Source organism: Gymnoscopelus braueri (genome assembly GCF_963280865.1).
Source record: "Gymnoscopelus braueri genome assembly, chromosome: 8".
Classification (NCBI taxonomy): domain Eukaryota; kingdom Metazoa; phylum Chordata; class Actinopteri; order Myctophiformes; family Myctophidae; genus Gymnoscopelus; species Gymnoscopelus braueri.
The window spans coordinates 46713334-46729090 of record NC_137609.1 but is presented as its reverse complement, the minus strand read 5'-3'; the positions used below and the strand labels follow the sequence as shown (position 1 = coordinate 46729090).

The window sequence follows — 15757 nt, the reverse complement described above, 5'->3', positions numbered from 1 at the left end:
GGACAATGGACAAAGGAGGCCACTGTTGGCCACGTCTTTTTTCTCAAGTCTAGATCTAAAATAAATGAAAAAAAATATACACAAACTCTGGCAGGTACTATAGCAGCACAGGTATGATGTGCAAAAGCAGCACTTTTTTAAAAAGTTTTGTGCCAAGCAATCACATTTTGTCAACATGATCAGTCAAGGATATCCGCAAAATGACAAAACAGCTGTTACACCACTTACACTGTATAATGCGTATCGTCGATGTTAGAAACTCCTATCTCCACACTCTAACTTTTTTGTGTTTTTTTGGTAAATTAACTCTCTCAGTGCCAATGAAATAAAAAAATATGTTCTCTAAACTGCCAGCAATTTTTTTTTAAGTAAAAAAAAAGTGCTTAGGAAGCGAGATACAGCCTTTTTCAGTTATAAGTTAAACAAAGAGTGGATGGAGCTGCAAAAAAATAAATAATAATATATATTTTTTAAAACTCAGGATTTTTCGTTCTGGCACTGAGGGCATTCCGAAAAAACTCGGGATAACTTGGGGCTTGGCACCAAGAGAGTTAACGCCCTACTTGATCGTATCACAGCGTCACACAAAAGTATGAAAAGCAGCTGATCTACAAGCTCGAAACGCGACGCGAAGCGACGCGTTTCGAACTTGTAGATCAGCTACTTTGGCAACTTTTGAATTTGAATCCTGAAAAGTAACACTTTTGGACATACAGTATGAGGTTTCCAACCGACAGAGACGATATATGACTGGGGTCCCGCAGGCCTCTGTACGAGGTCAGCTAGCATTTCCCTCTACACCTAATCTCTACACCTAATCTCTACACCTAATCTCTTCAGTCAAAATAGCTCGGCTTGTACAGCTTCTATTTTTCACCTTAATGTTCGCCCCCACAATAGGGACACTAAGGTCCAGGTTAAAGATGTGCTATGTAACTGTAATGTCCGACCAGGGGGTTCGAACCTGGGTCTCCTGTGCACATTTTTACCACTGAGCCAACAGAGCATGCCTGTTTGCTCAAGGGAGATATTGCATTTTGACCTTCATGCAGTACCACTTGTCAACCAGTAGTGGTCAGACAACAGGATCTCCATTTTCAAATAAAAGAGCGGGGAGACCTAATACAACCACCACAGTTATATTGTATTAACATACTCTACCATACAGATGTAGGCAACTACTAGTTATATTGTATTAACATACTCTACCATACAGATGTGCTAGTTATATTACATTAACATACTCAACCATATAGATGTACTAGTTATATTAACATACTTATAATAACATTCAATTCACACAAAAAGTGACATAGTGTAGCAGCCTTCATTTAAAAAGTTACTGCCAACTAATCTAATTTCTTCAACATGATCAGTCAATTTGGATATCTGCAAGATGTCACAACAGCTGTTAATGCAAAAAAAAAACTAAATCACATCAGTTATAATAACGCAGATACTACAGAACGCCGTGAATAATTTCAACTTACATTTTTAGGAGAGGAGCATCTGGTTCTGAACTTGTGCCCATAACAATGTTTTGACTCAATATCTCTCCTCCAAACAGCTTGATCTAATTTTAAAAGGAGGGGAAGGACCCGAGTGGAATGCAATGGCCTTTTTTATCCAATAAACACCTCCCTCTCATTAAGTGGAGTGCAGAGGCTCAACCAATGAGGCGAGGCCTCCGAGTTGCTCCCTATCTGAAGACTAAATCGAAAGGTTATGATGGTCTCGAGGGGCGGCTTGGCCAGAGAGCATGAATGGCATTAGTGGCGGATCCGTAAAAGAGCATAGACGCGAGTCCGGTGCCAAGTTTTCACTTTAACCTCTCAGGACCACATGGGCCTAGAGTCACAGTCTAGCTCCTCAAGGCAAAAGGAACCGTGTTGCCAAGTCTGCTTATTATAAGCGACTTTAAGCATAGTCGCTTGTACATATTGGTAGTTGTGTTTTTTGGGGATTGTTTCTAAAGTGTAGTTGCTTATTTGGTCTTGCTCCAGTTTAATCACATTAACCTTATATACCTGCAAATATCGGCTATTTGAAAACTGCGTTGTGAGCTTGTAGAGCTGCTATTTTCGAAAATCTGGAATGTTTTAGAACGTTTTGTAACACAAATCCTGTATGGGGGTCACTGGCACAACAACCTTTCAGATGGGGGTCCGTGGCCAAACACATATCAATTTGGGGGTCCTTGACATGGAAATGTTGGAGAACCACTGCTCTAAAACGACATTGGGACAATAAAGGTCGACTGACCTGCCCTAGTCGCTTATTTTGGGCTTGTTTTCATCTGGTTTGCTTGTTTCTCTCGCAAAATCTGGCAACACTGAAAAGGAATGAAAATGTTGTCTCGCTCCGTTTCGCTTGGGTTGCTGAACCCAGGCCTGTGGTGGCGCCTGGTGGCAGCGAGCTGAGGAGGAAGATTTAACATTACCTGAGTTCTCTCTTGACTTCTTCATAGTCCGCTTGGTCCTGAAGCTTCTCCTCCATCCGCTGTGGTGGGACGAAAAGACGGCAAGGGTTCAAATCTGTTCCTCTGTGGACTTTCTAAGACATTGGAACCCAGGTCTCCCACACGGAAAGACAACATTATTGTGACACTAAAGGGAATTCCCCCTTGGCCAAGGGAGATAATAGGCTTTTGGTCGTCAGGCAGAGGCTGAGTCACCAATGCTACACAGTAGGGCTGTCAACTTTCCTCAGAAATGATATTCGAATATTGGTCTGATAAATTGGCAGATATTCGAGTATATTCGAATATAATTATTCTAAAAAAAATCTAAAAAAAACATTTTACAGAAACAATACAAAAAACAATGTATCGAGTGCTCGGATCTAATAAAACATATCTCTTGTTTGTTTTTATAACTTGATACATTGTTTTTGTATTGTCCCTGTCAAATAAACATTTAAAAAAAAAATCTAATATTAATTTTCATATTCGAATATACATATTTTCCCCATATTCGAGGAATATTCGATATTCGAATATTAATTCACCAGCCCTACTACACAGTGACAAATATTAAAACGACAGACATGACAGACAGACAGACAGACAGACAGACAGACAGACAGACAGACAGACAGACAGACAGACAGACAGACAGACATGACAGACAGACAGACAGACAGACAGACAGACAGACAGATGTCACTTTGCCCAGTAGCCTACTTGAAAAAGCTATCTCTACTAGAGCAACACTCCTTAATTTTTATATCAAATTAAGTCTGAAAGTCAGGTCTAAATTTGGTCCAGCTCTACAAAAATATAATTGTCACTTGTGCTGTCGTGAAGTGAAAGAGAGTATAAGGTAATACACAGTGGTGTAAAGTAACTAACATTAACTTAACTATTTTATACATAGGCTATTTCAAAATGCATTGTGAGCTTGTAGATCTGCTGTTTTCAAACATTTTTGTACTTTTACTTTTGGTACTTTAAGCACATTTTGATACCAATACTTTTGTACTTTTACTCAAGTCAATTTTGAATTCGAGGACTTTCACTTGTAACAGAGTACTTCTACATTGCAGCATTGATACTTTCACTTAAGTAAAACATTTGAGTACTTTTTCCACCACTGGTAATACGAGTGTGTTTGGTATCGTTGTGGTACACAAACGGCTCTACCTTTAGCGAGGCCTCCTTGGAGCTGAGCTCCTGTCTGAGCTGGCTGATCTGCGAGGCCGTGGTGTCGGCCATCTGATCCAGACCGGCCTGCAGTCTCTGCACGTCCTCAGCCAGCTGCAGCACCTCGCGCTCCTTGGCGCTGAGCTCCACCTCCAGGCTGGAGCGCGACAGCACCTCCAGGGTCTGCTCCTGTGTGGAGATCACACACATACACACACACGTGCACACACGCACACGCACACACACACACACACACACACACACACACACACACACACACACACACACACACACATTTGAAGTAGCCTAAATATATCTTCAAATGTAGGCTTTCGAAGAGGTGTTGGTGAATCATACAGATTAACTTAATAAGACCACTGAAGGAGTGCTCAGTCCTTGGAATCACAATCAACTGTCCTTGTCCTTCCACTGCCCTTGTCCTTCTAATACATGAGGGGGGCGTGTTTTTTCAATTACTTTTTTTTAATAAAATAAAATAAAATAAAATAAAATAAAATAAAATAAAATAAAATAAAATAAAATAAAATAAAATAAAATAAAATAAAATAAAATAAAATAAATGGAAAATGTAAAGAACAAAGGCGAGCCGAGTGCTTCTTAGAGTTCACCGGGTGACGACTTCAAAACAGGATCATGTAGAGGGGTCCCATCAAATGGAAACACACATATTATAGCAAACACAAGTGTTTCCAAAAACTGTTAGGATTTATAAGACATTTGTAAGACCTGGTCTTAATGGGTTAATACGCTTTTTTTCCCCCTGATGTGCTGCTCAAGCAGAGAAATGAGTGAAGATCCTCAGCTAACAGCTACAGATGCTGTTCCAAAGGCCCTGCTGTGAGAACATACCATATCAGGAGCTTTCTGGATCTGCGTGGCCAGCTGGAGGGACCTGTTAGCTGATGTCAGCTGTTCCCGAAGAGCCTCGGCCTCTCGCTCCGCCGCCTCCGCTCTCTGTAGACACACAGGAACAACTCAGTGTCACATCATTAGCAATAATATCATGATTCATGTCAAATCAAACCACATCTACCGTACATTACTATTACAGCAGGACGCTAACAAGTTAGTCCCCCCGCGGCTGTAATGGCCGTTACTCAACATCCAGTCAATGAGATGTTTTATTGATTTTTAATTCAATAGCTAAAGATTGGACAGAGTGGTCATGACTAGACTCTCATTAGATGATTAGACTCTATTGTTTGTGTTGTGATCAGTGGTGGAAAGTAACTAAGTACATTTACTTAAGTACTGTACTTGAGTACAATTTTGTGGTATTTGTACTGTATTTGTATGTATTTGTTTCCAATACTTTTACTTCTACTCCATCTCAGAGGCAAATATTGTAGTTTTACTCCACTCCAATTATTTGAAAACTTTAGTTACTAGTTACTTTGTAGATTTGTATCATTATTACAAAAATACATTAACCACTTCAGCCCTCTATACATTTCAGCCATTTAAAAATAGCCGATCTACAAGCTCACAATGCGTCGCGATGCGACGCATTGTGAGCTTGTAGATCTGCTATTTTCAAAAGATCTTTATACATTTGAAAACTTGAGAAATGGGACATTCTTCAAAATGAGTACTTTTTACTTTAGTACTTTAAGTACATTTTGATACTAATACTTTTGCTCTTTTACTCAAGTAAATGTTGAATTCTGGACTTTTACTTGTAACAGAGTATTTCCACATTGCAGTAGCCTATTGATACTTTTACTTAAGTAAAACATTGGAGTACTTTTTACACCACTGGTTGTGATGGGGTTAATGCTGCTGTGCAGACCAAGTGACACGTCGGTGTGTTAAGTATAATGCTCATTGTAAAGCATAATGTTTGGATAGAGGCACTACATTTATGCACCACTTACCAAGCGACATCATATCGTTGCTTGAGGTAATAAAAGATGAGCTACAACTAATACTGTAATTAGGATAATTGCATTCATTATAATTTGATTTTTTAAATCTTTTACTCGGGCCTTCTTCCTTAGGTAGGATTTCTAGCTTGTGTGAAGAACATTTGAATGTTCTCTATTCTAAATAGCAAACTGTGTTTGAGGTGACTTCAATGGGAGGTCACAGTAAACCAGTCACCAACTGGGGCCAGCAGTGATCTTTACATTTTATTTTTTTATTCAAAAATAGCAGATGTACAAGCTTGTAGATCTGCTATTTTAAAAAATCGTGAAAAAGTTACAAAATCGTGAAAACCACTTGAGAAGCACTGGAATTCATTCAGCAACATACGTTGAAAAAAACAAACTGTTAGGATTTAGAAGACAACTGTAGAATCGTAGAATTTGTAGAAACGTTTTCACGTCAAGGACCCCCAAAATGTGTTTGGCTGCGGACCCCCATCTCAAAATATGTTGTTCCAGGGACCCCCAGAAGCACAGATCGGAGTTAAAAATGTTCGCTTTAAAACATATATACATATATTCAAAGATTTGCACACATTTTCCAAGATAAAAAAAAAAAAAGGTTGATGGTACAAAGAAGAGGAATACATTGAGGAGTGACAACTCACTTATGCCTTGTTACCCACTGGTGATGCTCAAACAAGCAACCATTAAAATGTAAATGTTATTAAATCTTTTATGGAATTATGAAAATGTAACATTTCTCGCTCCGCCCGGTCAATCCGAAATGTGAAACTAATGAGGCCCCCGGTTTGATATAGCATAATAGAATTGAGTTTTCCCCTGATTACATTATCATCATAATAAGAAAGCTTTATCTAAATATGTTCTAGCCTTGGGAAAACAAGATAATATTGGTTGTGGTGATATTCATTTGTTCTCTTGATTTTCCAAGTGGGTCATCAAACATGTTCTGTTTAATCTTCATATGGTGTGTCAAAGATATCGTCTCTGTCGCGTGGAAACCTCATATGTCCAAAACCGTTACTTTTCAGGATTCAAATAAAAAAAAAAACAGCAAAAAAAAACAACAGATCTATAAGCTCAAAACGTGTGGTGGTTAGTCGGGCATTAATTTACAAAAAAACGCAGAATGTTCACCTATTATCACATGGCATGCCCAGAATAGCGACGTTTTCATGTGGTTAAGCTCTGCGTGTACAAATGGACCCTTAACTCTTTGACTGCGGTTTTATATTCTTTATTTACCCAGGGTAGTAGCTGAGCACAAGTGCTCATTTTCAGCAACGCCCTGCTCGATATTGACTCGATAACGCGTCAATTGCTAGTTTGTCCAGTTGGCCGTCGACGCATCGACGCGTTGGACGCGTTGGACGCGCGTTCATTGTTTAATCTCTCGCTATTCTGATCATTTTTCATTCTAGGTTTCGAGTTCCACTTACCTCACCCACACCTGCATCCGGTTTTATGACGCAGATTCCGTTTCCGGTTTTCATTTTTTCCCCTGGTCATTTTCGGCCAAAATAGGGAAACACACGGTTTTTCACACGGTATAAAAAACGAACGGAGAGGTCCACTTCTATAATCTATAGTCTGGGTGACGAACAGTCATCGCCGTCGTGTATCACATCGTATTTTTGGCCGATCGGAGAGAACACGTCACATCCGGTTTGACGTATTTCACTGTTTGGCTCTGTTTGGGGGGGGGCAGCGAGTCAGCGAGCTGATGAATGTGTCTATTTGCTGCTCTCTGCAAATAACAAAATAACAAAACAAAAAAACACGATGAATTATGAAAATACTCTGGCAGTCAAAGAGTTAAGGGTCAAAGTGTTAAACTGCACGTAGCGGTAATGTATGTAATATACAGCACAATATGTACAGTATCTATTTTCTCAGTGTCTTTGTGAATGAATACTTAATTTGCGTCATTTGTACTATGTCGTCACACGCGTTGTGAGCTTGTAGATCAACTATTTTGCGATGAAGAACAAATCCGGCTTAAGCCATTTATGGTTGACCGAGGCTATCCAACCAAGGGCCAGCGTATCGGCCCTTGCCGACAGCTTGTAGCCTACTGATAAAGTCTGTGGCTGGGACTGATACAGTATAAGGCTCACCCGGGCTGATACAAGCACACAGCTGGAGCCTCAAGGCGATACAGCCTTTGGCTCGGGCTGATGCCGCCTGCGGGCTTGATACAGCCTACAGCTCAGGGCTGATACAGCCTACAGCTCAGGGCTGATACAGCCTACAGCTCAGGGCTGATACAGCCTACAGCTCAGGACCCTTTCGTGCCAAGGACCCCCAAATTGCATGTATTTGGCCGCTGACCCCCATCTGAAAATGTTTTGTGCCAGGGACTCCCAGAAGAGAAGATCTGTGTTAAAAAATATATTAATATTTCAAACACCTTCAAGATTTTTCCAAAAATTTAGAAAATAGCAGCTGTGAGCTTGTATATCTATTTTTCAATAGCCAACGTATAAAATATGGATAAAGGGGTCAAAATGATTGTGATGCTGTATTAACACATTTAGCTGGAGACCCCATGGACCCCCCCCCCCCCCCCAAGGACCCCTGGGGGTCCCGCCCAGACCCCACTTTACTTTGAGAACCAATGGCCTATGGTAAGATACAGCCTGTAGGTCAGGGCCTACGGGGCTGATACATATGGCTCAGAGTGATACAGCCTGCAGCTCAGGGCTGATAAACCCAGCTGAATGCCCAGGTGGTGATGGACACGTCCAGCCCTCAGCTGAGCTCACGCCACGTCGCGACTTGAATTGGATCCTCTTCAGGTGGTACAACACACTCCATAAAAACAGAGTATGTAGCAGTTTTCACAGCGCTGGTGAGGCCAGGTTTTGCCGGTTTGAGCCAGATTGTACGGAGTGCTGACTGCGATGTGCCTGTCAGTGCACGAGCGATCAGTGTTTTTGCACACACAATATATGGGCACAGTCCGCACTCGCACGCACACACGCACACACACACACACACACACACACACACACACACACACACACACACACACACACACACACACACACACACACACACACACACACACACACACACACACGGCAGGCATGCGCCCAAAGGACAGATTGTGTGTGTGTGTGTGTGTGTGTGTGTGTGTGTGTGTGTGTGTGTGTGTGTGTGTGTGTGTGTGTGTGTGTGTGTGTGTGTGTGTGTGTGTGTGTGTGTGTGTGTGTGCGCGTGTGCGCTAGGGACAATGAAGGGGGAAAACTCCAAGCTCAGACAGTTCCAGTGTGTGTGTGTGTGTGTGTGTGTGTGTGTGTGTGTGTGTGTGTGTGTGTGTGTGTGTGTGTGTGTGTGTGTGTGTGTGTGTGTGTGTGTGTGTGTGTGTGTGTGTGTGTGTGTGTGTGTGTGTGTGTGTGCGCGTGTGTGCGTGTGCGTGTGCGTGTGCGCTAGGGACAATGAAGGGGGAAAACTCCAAGCTCAGACAGTTCCATAAAGGTCAAGTTATAATTTAGAAAGTAAAAAAATACAAAAACTGTCCAGAACCAGAAACAATAATGTTGAAGATTACATTAATTCCATACGGCAGGTTATTGCATTCATAACCTGCGTCTTTACCAAATCTCCACAAGGAAATGTACTTTTTCCACGTACTGTATGCTTCTGCCAATATGAAATGGAATATGCTGGAGATGCTGTTACGGTATGTAGGCTACTGTATTTATTGTTTTATTGTTTACATGTATTAGATCTTGTCTCCTTATTGTGTCTCGTCTAGGCAGGAATAATATCATGTCCAATGTGTTCAGAATAATATTATGGATGAGATGAAGAGTCGGACTCTATGGGTTCAAACATGTCAGTTTAATATTCTGTGAATGTGTGATACTGATGGAATACAGTAAAATCCTGGATGTTCATTTACCATTTTTTTTACTTTGAGTGCACAAAATAAACACTAAGGATGTGACAGTGTACACAGAAAAATCGGGTCAATGTTTTACGCTCTCAGCGTTACATTGACATTCAGGACATTGCGTTGCAGGCATCAGGAACATGTATCTTTTTACAGTTACTCGATTTTCAGGGCGCTAAGCAGCCTTCAAATCCAGTCTCATATCGCGCTGATCAGAGTAATGGTCACTGTGTTTAGTGTGTTATGGCCATTTGAATTGTTAAACACTGCTGTAGCGACCCATACAGTATGTGTGGAATTTAGTTTTTTTTGGCAGACCCCTGAACAGTGTTTGTGCCAAGTTTGGTACAGATTGGATGCACCTTGCAAGTCTGGATGTTATGTTTGGATTGGTCCGCCCACCCACCCTCTAGGCAATTTTAATACAGGATATATTATCTTCTGCACAAACAAAACCCTGTGGAAATGTAGTTTGAACACAATATCTTATACAATACAGTATTTTTTACAATCCTCAGACCCTTAAGGGTCCGTTTGGTTCCATTTTGGAAATGTAATCTAAATGTAATGTAAACCCCTATGTATTAGAGGGGCTGTACTGAGGGACTCACCTGATTGGCTCTTTCCAACTCTGACATCACCGTCTCAATGTCTTCAGACCTGGATAAGGCAAAAGAGAGAGAGAGAAAAAAAGCAGAATGATTATACAATCAATAAACTGTGTGAGACACGCACGCACGCACGCACGCACGCACGCACGCACGCACGCACGCACGCACGCACGCAACGACGCACGCACGCACGCACGCACGCACGCACGCACGCACGCACGCAGTTACTCACACTCAACACAATTAAACACAAACCTCACACACAAGAGCCTGACACTTTGCACGTGTGTGTGTGTGTGTGTGTGTGTGTGTGTGTGTGTGTGTGTGTGTGTGTGTGTGTGTGTGTGTGTGTGTGTGTGTGTGTGTGTGTGTGTGTGTGTGTGTGTGTGTGTTTGTGTACGTGTACGTGTGTGTGTCTGCACGTGTGAGTGTGTGCATGAGAGCGTGCGTGCGTGCATGTGTGAGATAATAGGTACATATACACGTACACAGCACAGCGCACACATACATATATGGATCTAATATACAGAAGTAGGTGTACCATGACTAATATTTTCTGATATACAATACATAAAATACTACTGAGTAAGATGTGTTTACATTATAACCTTTCTGACTTTCACCATTTTTGGCAATGTGATAATGTACTGTTGCCGCCAGGAATCATGGAAACCTCCTATCTCCATATTTCAATATTTCTTCCTGTATTAATTAACGCCCTACTTCGTCATACTACAGTGTCTACTACGTGTTGTCGTAGATCAGTGTAAAATGAATCAGTGCAAAATGCATCCAATAAACAGAACAGTGCGTGTGCGCGCGTGTCTGTGTGTGTGTGTGTGCATGTGTGTGTGCGGTTTATGAGAGGGCATTTGATCAATATACGAAAACGTAGGCATGCAATCGCATTACATGCAGTTTAGTCAAAGCCAATTCATCTGAATGAAACAGTTGTCTGAATCCACAGCAAATAAATAATGTGACCAAAAGAAATCTGTACACGTGTGTACGCCCGTCTGTGTGTGTGTGTGTGTGTGTGTGTGTGTGTGTGTGTGTGTGTGTGTGTGTGTGTGTGTGTGTGTGTGTGTGTGTGTGTGTGTGTGTGTGTGTGTGTGTGTGTGACACTGTGTGTGTGTGTGTACATTCATTCACTGCTCTGCTGTGCCTCAGATCCATTTCTCAGAGTGTCTTTGAAGGCCTGCTAAGCCCCATGCTGAGCCATGCCATAGTGTTACCATGCTACATTTAATTACACATCATTTGGCTTAATGCTGCTAATGATGATAATTGGGCTTCATGTAGATGCAGCATATCTGTAATCAGCGGGGGATTAACAATGCATGGTGGTGAAGGGGCCGGCGTGGCACACAGAGGGTGGGATCGTACACATTCATGGAAATAAAAAATGTTAAGTACATGATATCGTCGCTGTCGTCGGGCAGAAACCTCTTATCTCCATATTTAAACTTTTTGTGTTTTTTTCCGTAAATTAATGCCCCAATTGATCATACTTAACTGCAGTGTCACACAAGCATCAAAAGTAGCAGATCTACAAGCTCGAAACGCGGCGCAAAGCGACGCGTTTCGAGCTTGTAGATCTGCTACTTCATGCCCTACTGCGTCATACTAACAGTTGGTACAGTGTCACACAAAAGTAGCAAAAATAAAGGCTATAATTGCAATTTTTATATGCTATTTTTGAAAATTAAGTGAAAGTGAAAGTATTGTATTAACAGCTTGTGACTAAATACTGTAATAACAATAATACGTTTTGGACAGTGAAGTTGCATGACAGTCTGCTAGGACTTTTTTTAAAGTGATTTTGTGTCTTAAGTGTGTCTGTGGCTTTTATAAATATTTAACCAATAAAATGTATTAACAAGAACTTAAAAATGTATTGAGTAAATAATAATTACGTTGGATTCATTGAAACACAAGTCGTCGTCCCCCCACCCCCATTTCCTGAGAAGTAACAGTGTTGGACATACAGTACAAGGTTTCCACCTGACATCACTGATGCATGGTGATGCATCTCATTGCATGATATTTCAGTGGTCAAAGTGTGTACCTATGACCTCACTGCATGATGCTAGCACGGCGGCTCCACATTTAGAAAGCATGACGCAAGCCTGACACTGCATGATGAATGCATGCACAATGCACTGACTGATGCATTAGTGCACATAATACATCACACACACACACACACACACACACACACACACACACACACACACTCGCTTATGTGGTACATCCTCTTATGTTTGCCAGGTCAAGATTTGAAATAATGTTTCTGCATTTAATGGTCCATTATATTTTATATTTATATTACTGCCCACCAGTTTCCAAAGCAGTTTTTATTTATTTTTATTTCAGGGAAGCCATTTAATTCCATTCATTTCAGCACGGTACGAAAATGAACTTTGGTCAAAGTTGTGTTACTGTGGCGTTTTAATGCATTTTTGTAAAGCGCAGTTTTTTTTGGTAAAGACTGATTTGAAAAGTCTAGATGGCAAAAATATTGATTCACGTATGAAATTCAAACTGTGAGGTTTAGCCAACATTGACTCAAATGTAAACATTTTGGAAATGTTTTACATTACAAAAAATTAAGAAATATGAAAAAATTATAATAAAGACATTAAACATGGTCTATGTTTATGTGATATTTGATTTTAACACCAAGTGCAGGATGCACATTAAAATCCTTAGTGTCAATGTACCCATTTGTAACCCTGAGAGTGTACAAATGGAACCAAATGGACCTGTATTTCACTGTGTAAGCTTCAGTTTGTGGCATACAGTAAGGCTACACAAACTCCTTGGAGTGTGTGTGCGTGTGTGAGTATGTGTGTGCGTGTATGAGTATGTGCGTGAGTGTGTGCGTGTGTGAGTATGTGTGTGCGTGATTGTGTGTGTGTGCATGCGAGAGAGGGTTATATTGACACCATTCAAACAGGGGGGAAGTAGCCTCTTGAGTGTGTGTGTTTGCTGTGTGCCTTAAGGGAGTCCCAGGAGAAAACAAGCACGTTCCTTAAGCAGTTAAGTAGGAAGTCTTTCACATGCAAACCTCCGGGCATAAACACCCTCACACACACACACACACACACACACACACACACACACACACACACACACACACACACACACACACACACACACACACACACACACACACACACACACACACACACACACACACACACACACACACACACACACACACACACACACACACACGTTTGTATTAATATACTTGTGAGGACATCATTAGGACGATAATTTTATGAATGCCACTTTTGCCACTCTTTAAACCCTGAACCCTAAAGGCTGAGTTTAATGGTAGATAGCAGATCTACAAGCTCACAACAGGTCGTGCTGCGGCGCGACCTGTTGTGAGCTTGCAGATCTGCCATTTTGAGGGGTGCGAAGGCATCACAAATAAGTATAATTCAAGCCTAAATCGAACATTTTTATAACCACACAAAATGGCCATTTCGCAAATTCTCCTATACTTGTGGGGACATTTAGCCCTCACGAGTATAATAACAGAAGTGCACACACACACACACACACACACACACACACACACACACACACACACACACACACACACACACACACACACAGTACGAGGAGATGTACAATGCCCCCCTTTTGCATTGGGTGGAGAGAGAGAGAGAGAGAGAGAGAGAGAGAGAGAGAGAGAGAGAGAGAGAGAGAGAGAGAGAGAGAGAGAGAGAGAGAGAGAGAGAGAGAGAGAGAGAGAGACAGACAGACAGACAGAGAAACAATCCTAAATGTGTGCTCTGCTCAGAGCCGCAACCCACCATATTTATATTTGAACTGGGGACCCCCACCCTGACAAGCACTTGGAATTGTAGGAGTCGATTACATTTGGTTTCATTCGGTTCCACAGATAAATATTGTGAATTGTGAAAAAAGCCGATCTACAAGCTCACATGCATGGCGAGGCGTTGTGAGCATCAAAATGTTTGCCTCTAATATTTGAACATTTCTGACCATTAAGTCTGACCATTTTTTATAGTATAGTTTGTGTATTACTTTTGACGGAGTAATGGCCTTATTTTTCCATTTTAGTCGTATTAAAAAGGTCTTAAACGTCCTTAAATTGTCACTACAGAAATGTGCAGATACCCTGTTTACTGTTGGGGGGGTCATCTGGTGACCCCCAAAATCATTTGGGGACCCCCCCCCATTTTCACAGCCACTGCTGTAGTGGAACTAGATGTTACTGGTGTACAAACAATGGACCATCTGTCAACACACCCCGAAATACACACAAACTTCTGTCAACAGGAAGTACTTTACTCAGTGGTGGGAAATGTACTCCGATTTTTCTTTTTTTACTTAAGTACAAGTAGCAATACCACAACATAAAAAAAAGTAAAGGCCTGTATTTAAAATGTAAAAAGTACAAAAGTATTGGCATCAAAATGATACTTGCATTGAATTATTGAAATATATTTAAAAAAATCTATCTCAACATGTCGCGATATAGTATAAAATAGGGCTTTTGTGGTAAATGTATGTTTTGAAATAATAATGAGTTAGTTAAAAAGCACAACATTTGCCTCTGAGATGTACAGTAGTGGAGTAGAAGTAGCCCATAAATAATAGAAAAAGTTTTTAAAAAATACAGTATTTGAGTAAATGTACTTATTTACTTTCCACCATTGGAGGTAGTAAAACACTGATAATAATTGCCATTATAGCAGCAGCACACAACAAGAGGTGGGGTGTTCATTTAACTCTGAACGAGGTCAATTCATACGCCATACGAGTCAAATGAACACTCACAGCTTTTACTGTGTAGCTGTACCTTGTATTTCCTCGCTGTCGGCATAAACCTCATGTCTCCATATTCTAACTTTTTGTGTTTTCACGTAAATTAACACCCTACTTGATCAAACTACAGCGTCACACAAAAGCATTAAAAGTAGCAGATCTACAAGCACGAAACGCGGCGCGAAGCGGCGCGTTTCGTGCTTGTAGATCTGCTACTTTTGCTATTTTTGAATTTCAATCCTGAACAGTAACAGTTTTGGACATGTGAGGTTTCCCCCCGACAGACGATTTACATAGTAATTACCCATAGTGTTCATTTAACTCTCAGAGTGTACAAATGAAACCAGATGGACCCGTGAGCGTCCATTCTTACACACTCGTTTTTGTACACACTCATCTCTAGTTGTGTCACGTTTCCTGTGGCTTTAACATGACCTCCTGTAACATGACGTAACATTTCACACTAACTTCTCTCTCTCTCTCTCTCACTCTCTCTCTCTCCTGCACCCTGGGCGTGTGCGTCTCACTGCAGTAGACAGCGGTTGCCTTTCTTGTTCTGTTTTTTTTTGTCCCTCGCTGGCTTCCTTCATCCCACTCTGCTCTCTGTTGGATTTACTTAACCTTTCTGTGACTGCAGAGACTGCAAAATGGCCCCCAGGGCTTCACTCTGTGTGTGTGTGTGTGTGTGTGTGTGTGTGTGTGTGTGTGTGTGTGTGTGTGTGTGTGTGTGTGTGTGTGTGTGTGTGTGTGTGTGTGTGTGTGTGTGTGTGTGTGTGTGTGTAGGATTCCATTCCTCACACAGTGGTGAGCATGGCAGTCGGCGTCACAGCGTTGCTCTCTGCCTTTATTACTGTCGGAGCGTAGTGAAGAGTGCACACACACACACACA

At 41.4% G+C, this 15757-nt stretch overlaps 2 protein-coding genes across 6 annotated transcripts in view; one reads left to right on the top strand and one right to left on the bottom strand.

The window, feature by feature from the left end:
• The window catches only part of cux1a (cut-like homeobox 1a), a 281900-nt gene that overhangs the window by 60018 nt on the left and 206125 nt on the right, over nucleotides 1–15757 (bottom strand). For all 5 annotated transcript variants that reach the window (XM_080434636.1, XM_080434637.1, XM_080434640.1 and 2 more), the window contains exons 9-12: nucleotides 10060–10108; nucleotides 4511–4615; nucleotides 3641–3829; nucleotides 2441–2499 (exon numbers count right to left, since the gene is read on the bottom strand). In XM_080434636.1, the coding sequence (XP_080290762.1) occupies nucleotides 2441–2499; nucleotides 3641–3829; nucleotides 4511–4615; nucleotides 10060–10108 (402 nt within the window). The remainder of the gene's footprint in view (nucleotides 1–2440; nucleotides 2500–3640; nucleotides 3830–4510; nucleotides 4616–10059; nucleotides 10109–15757) is intronic.
• Nucleotides 1–15757, top strand: part of gemin5 (gem (nuclear organelle) associated protein 5) — an 851612-nt gene that overhangs the window by 717828 nt on the left and 118027 nt on the right. The gene's annotated exons all lie outside the window — the stretch shown is intronic.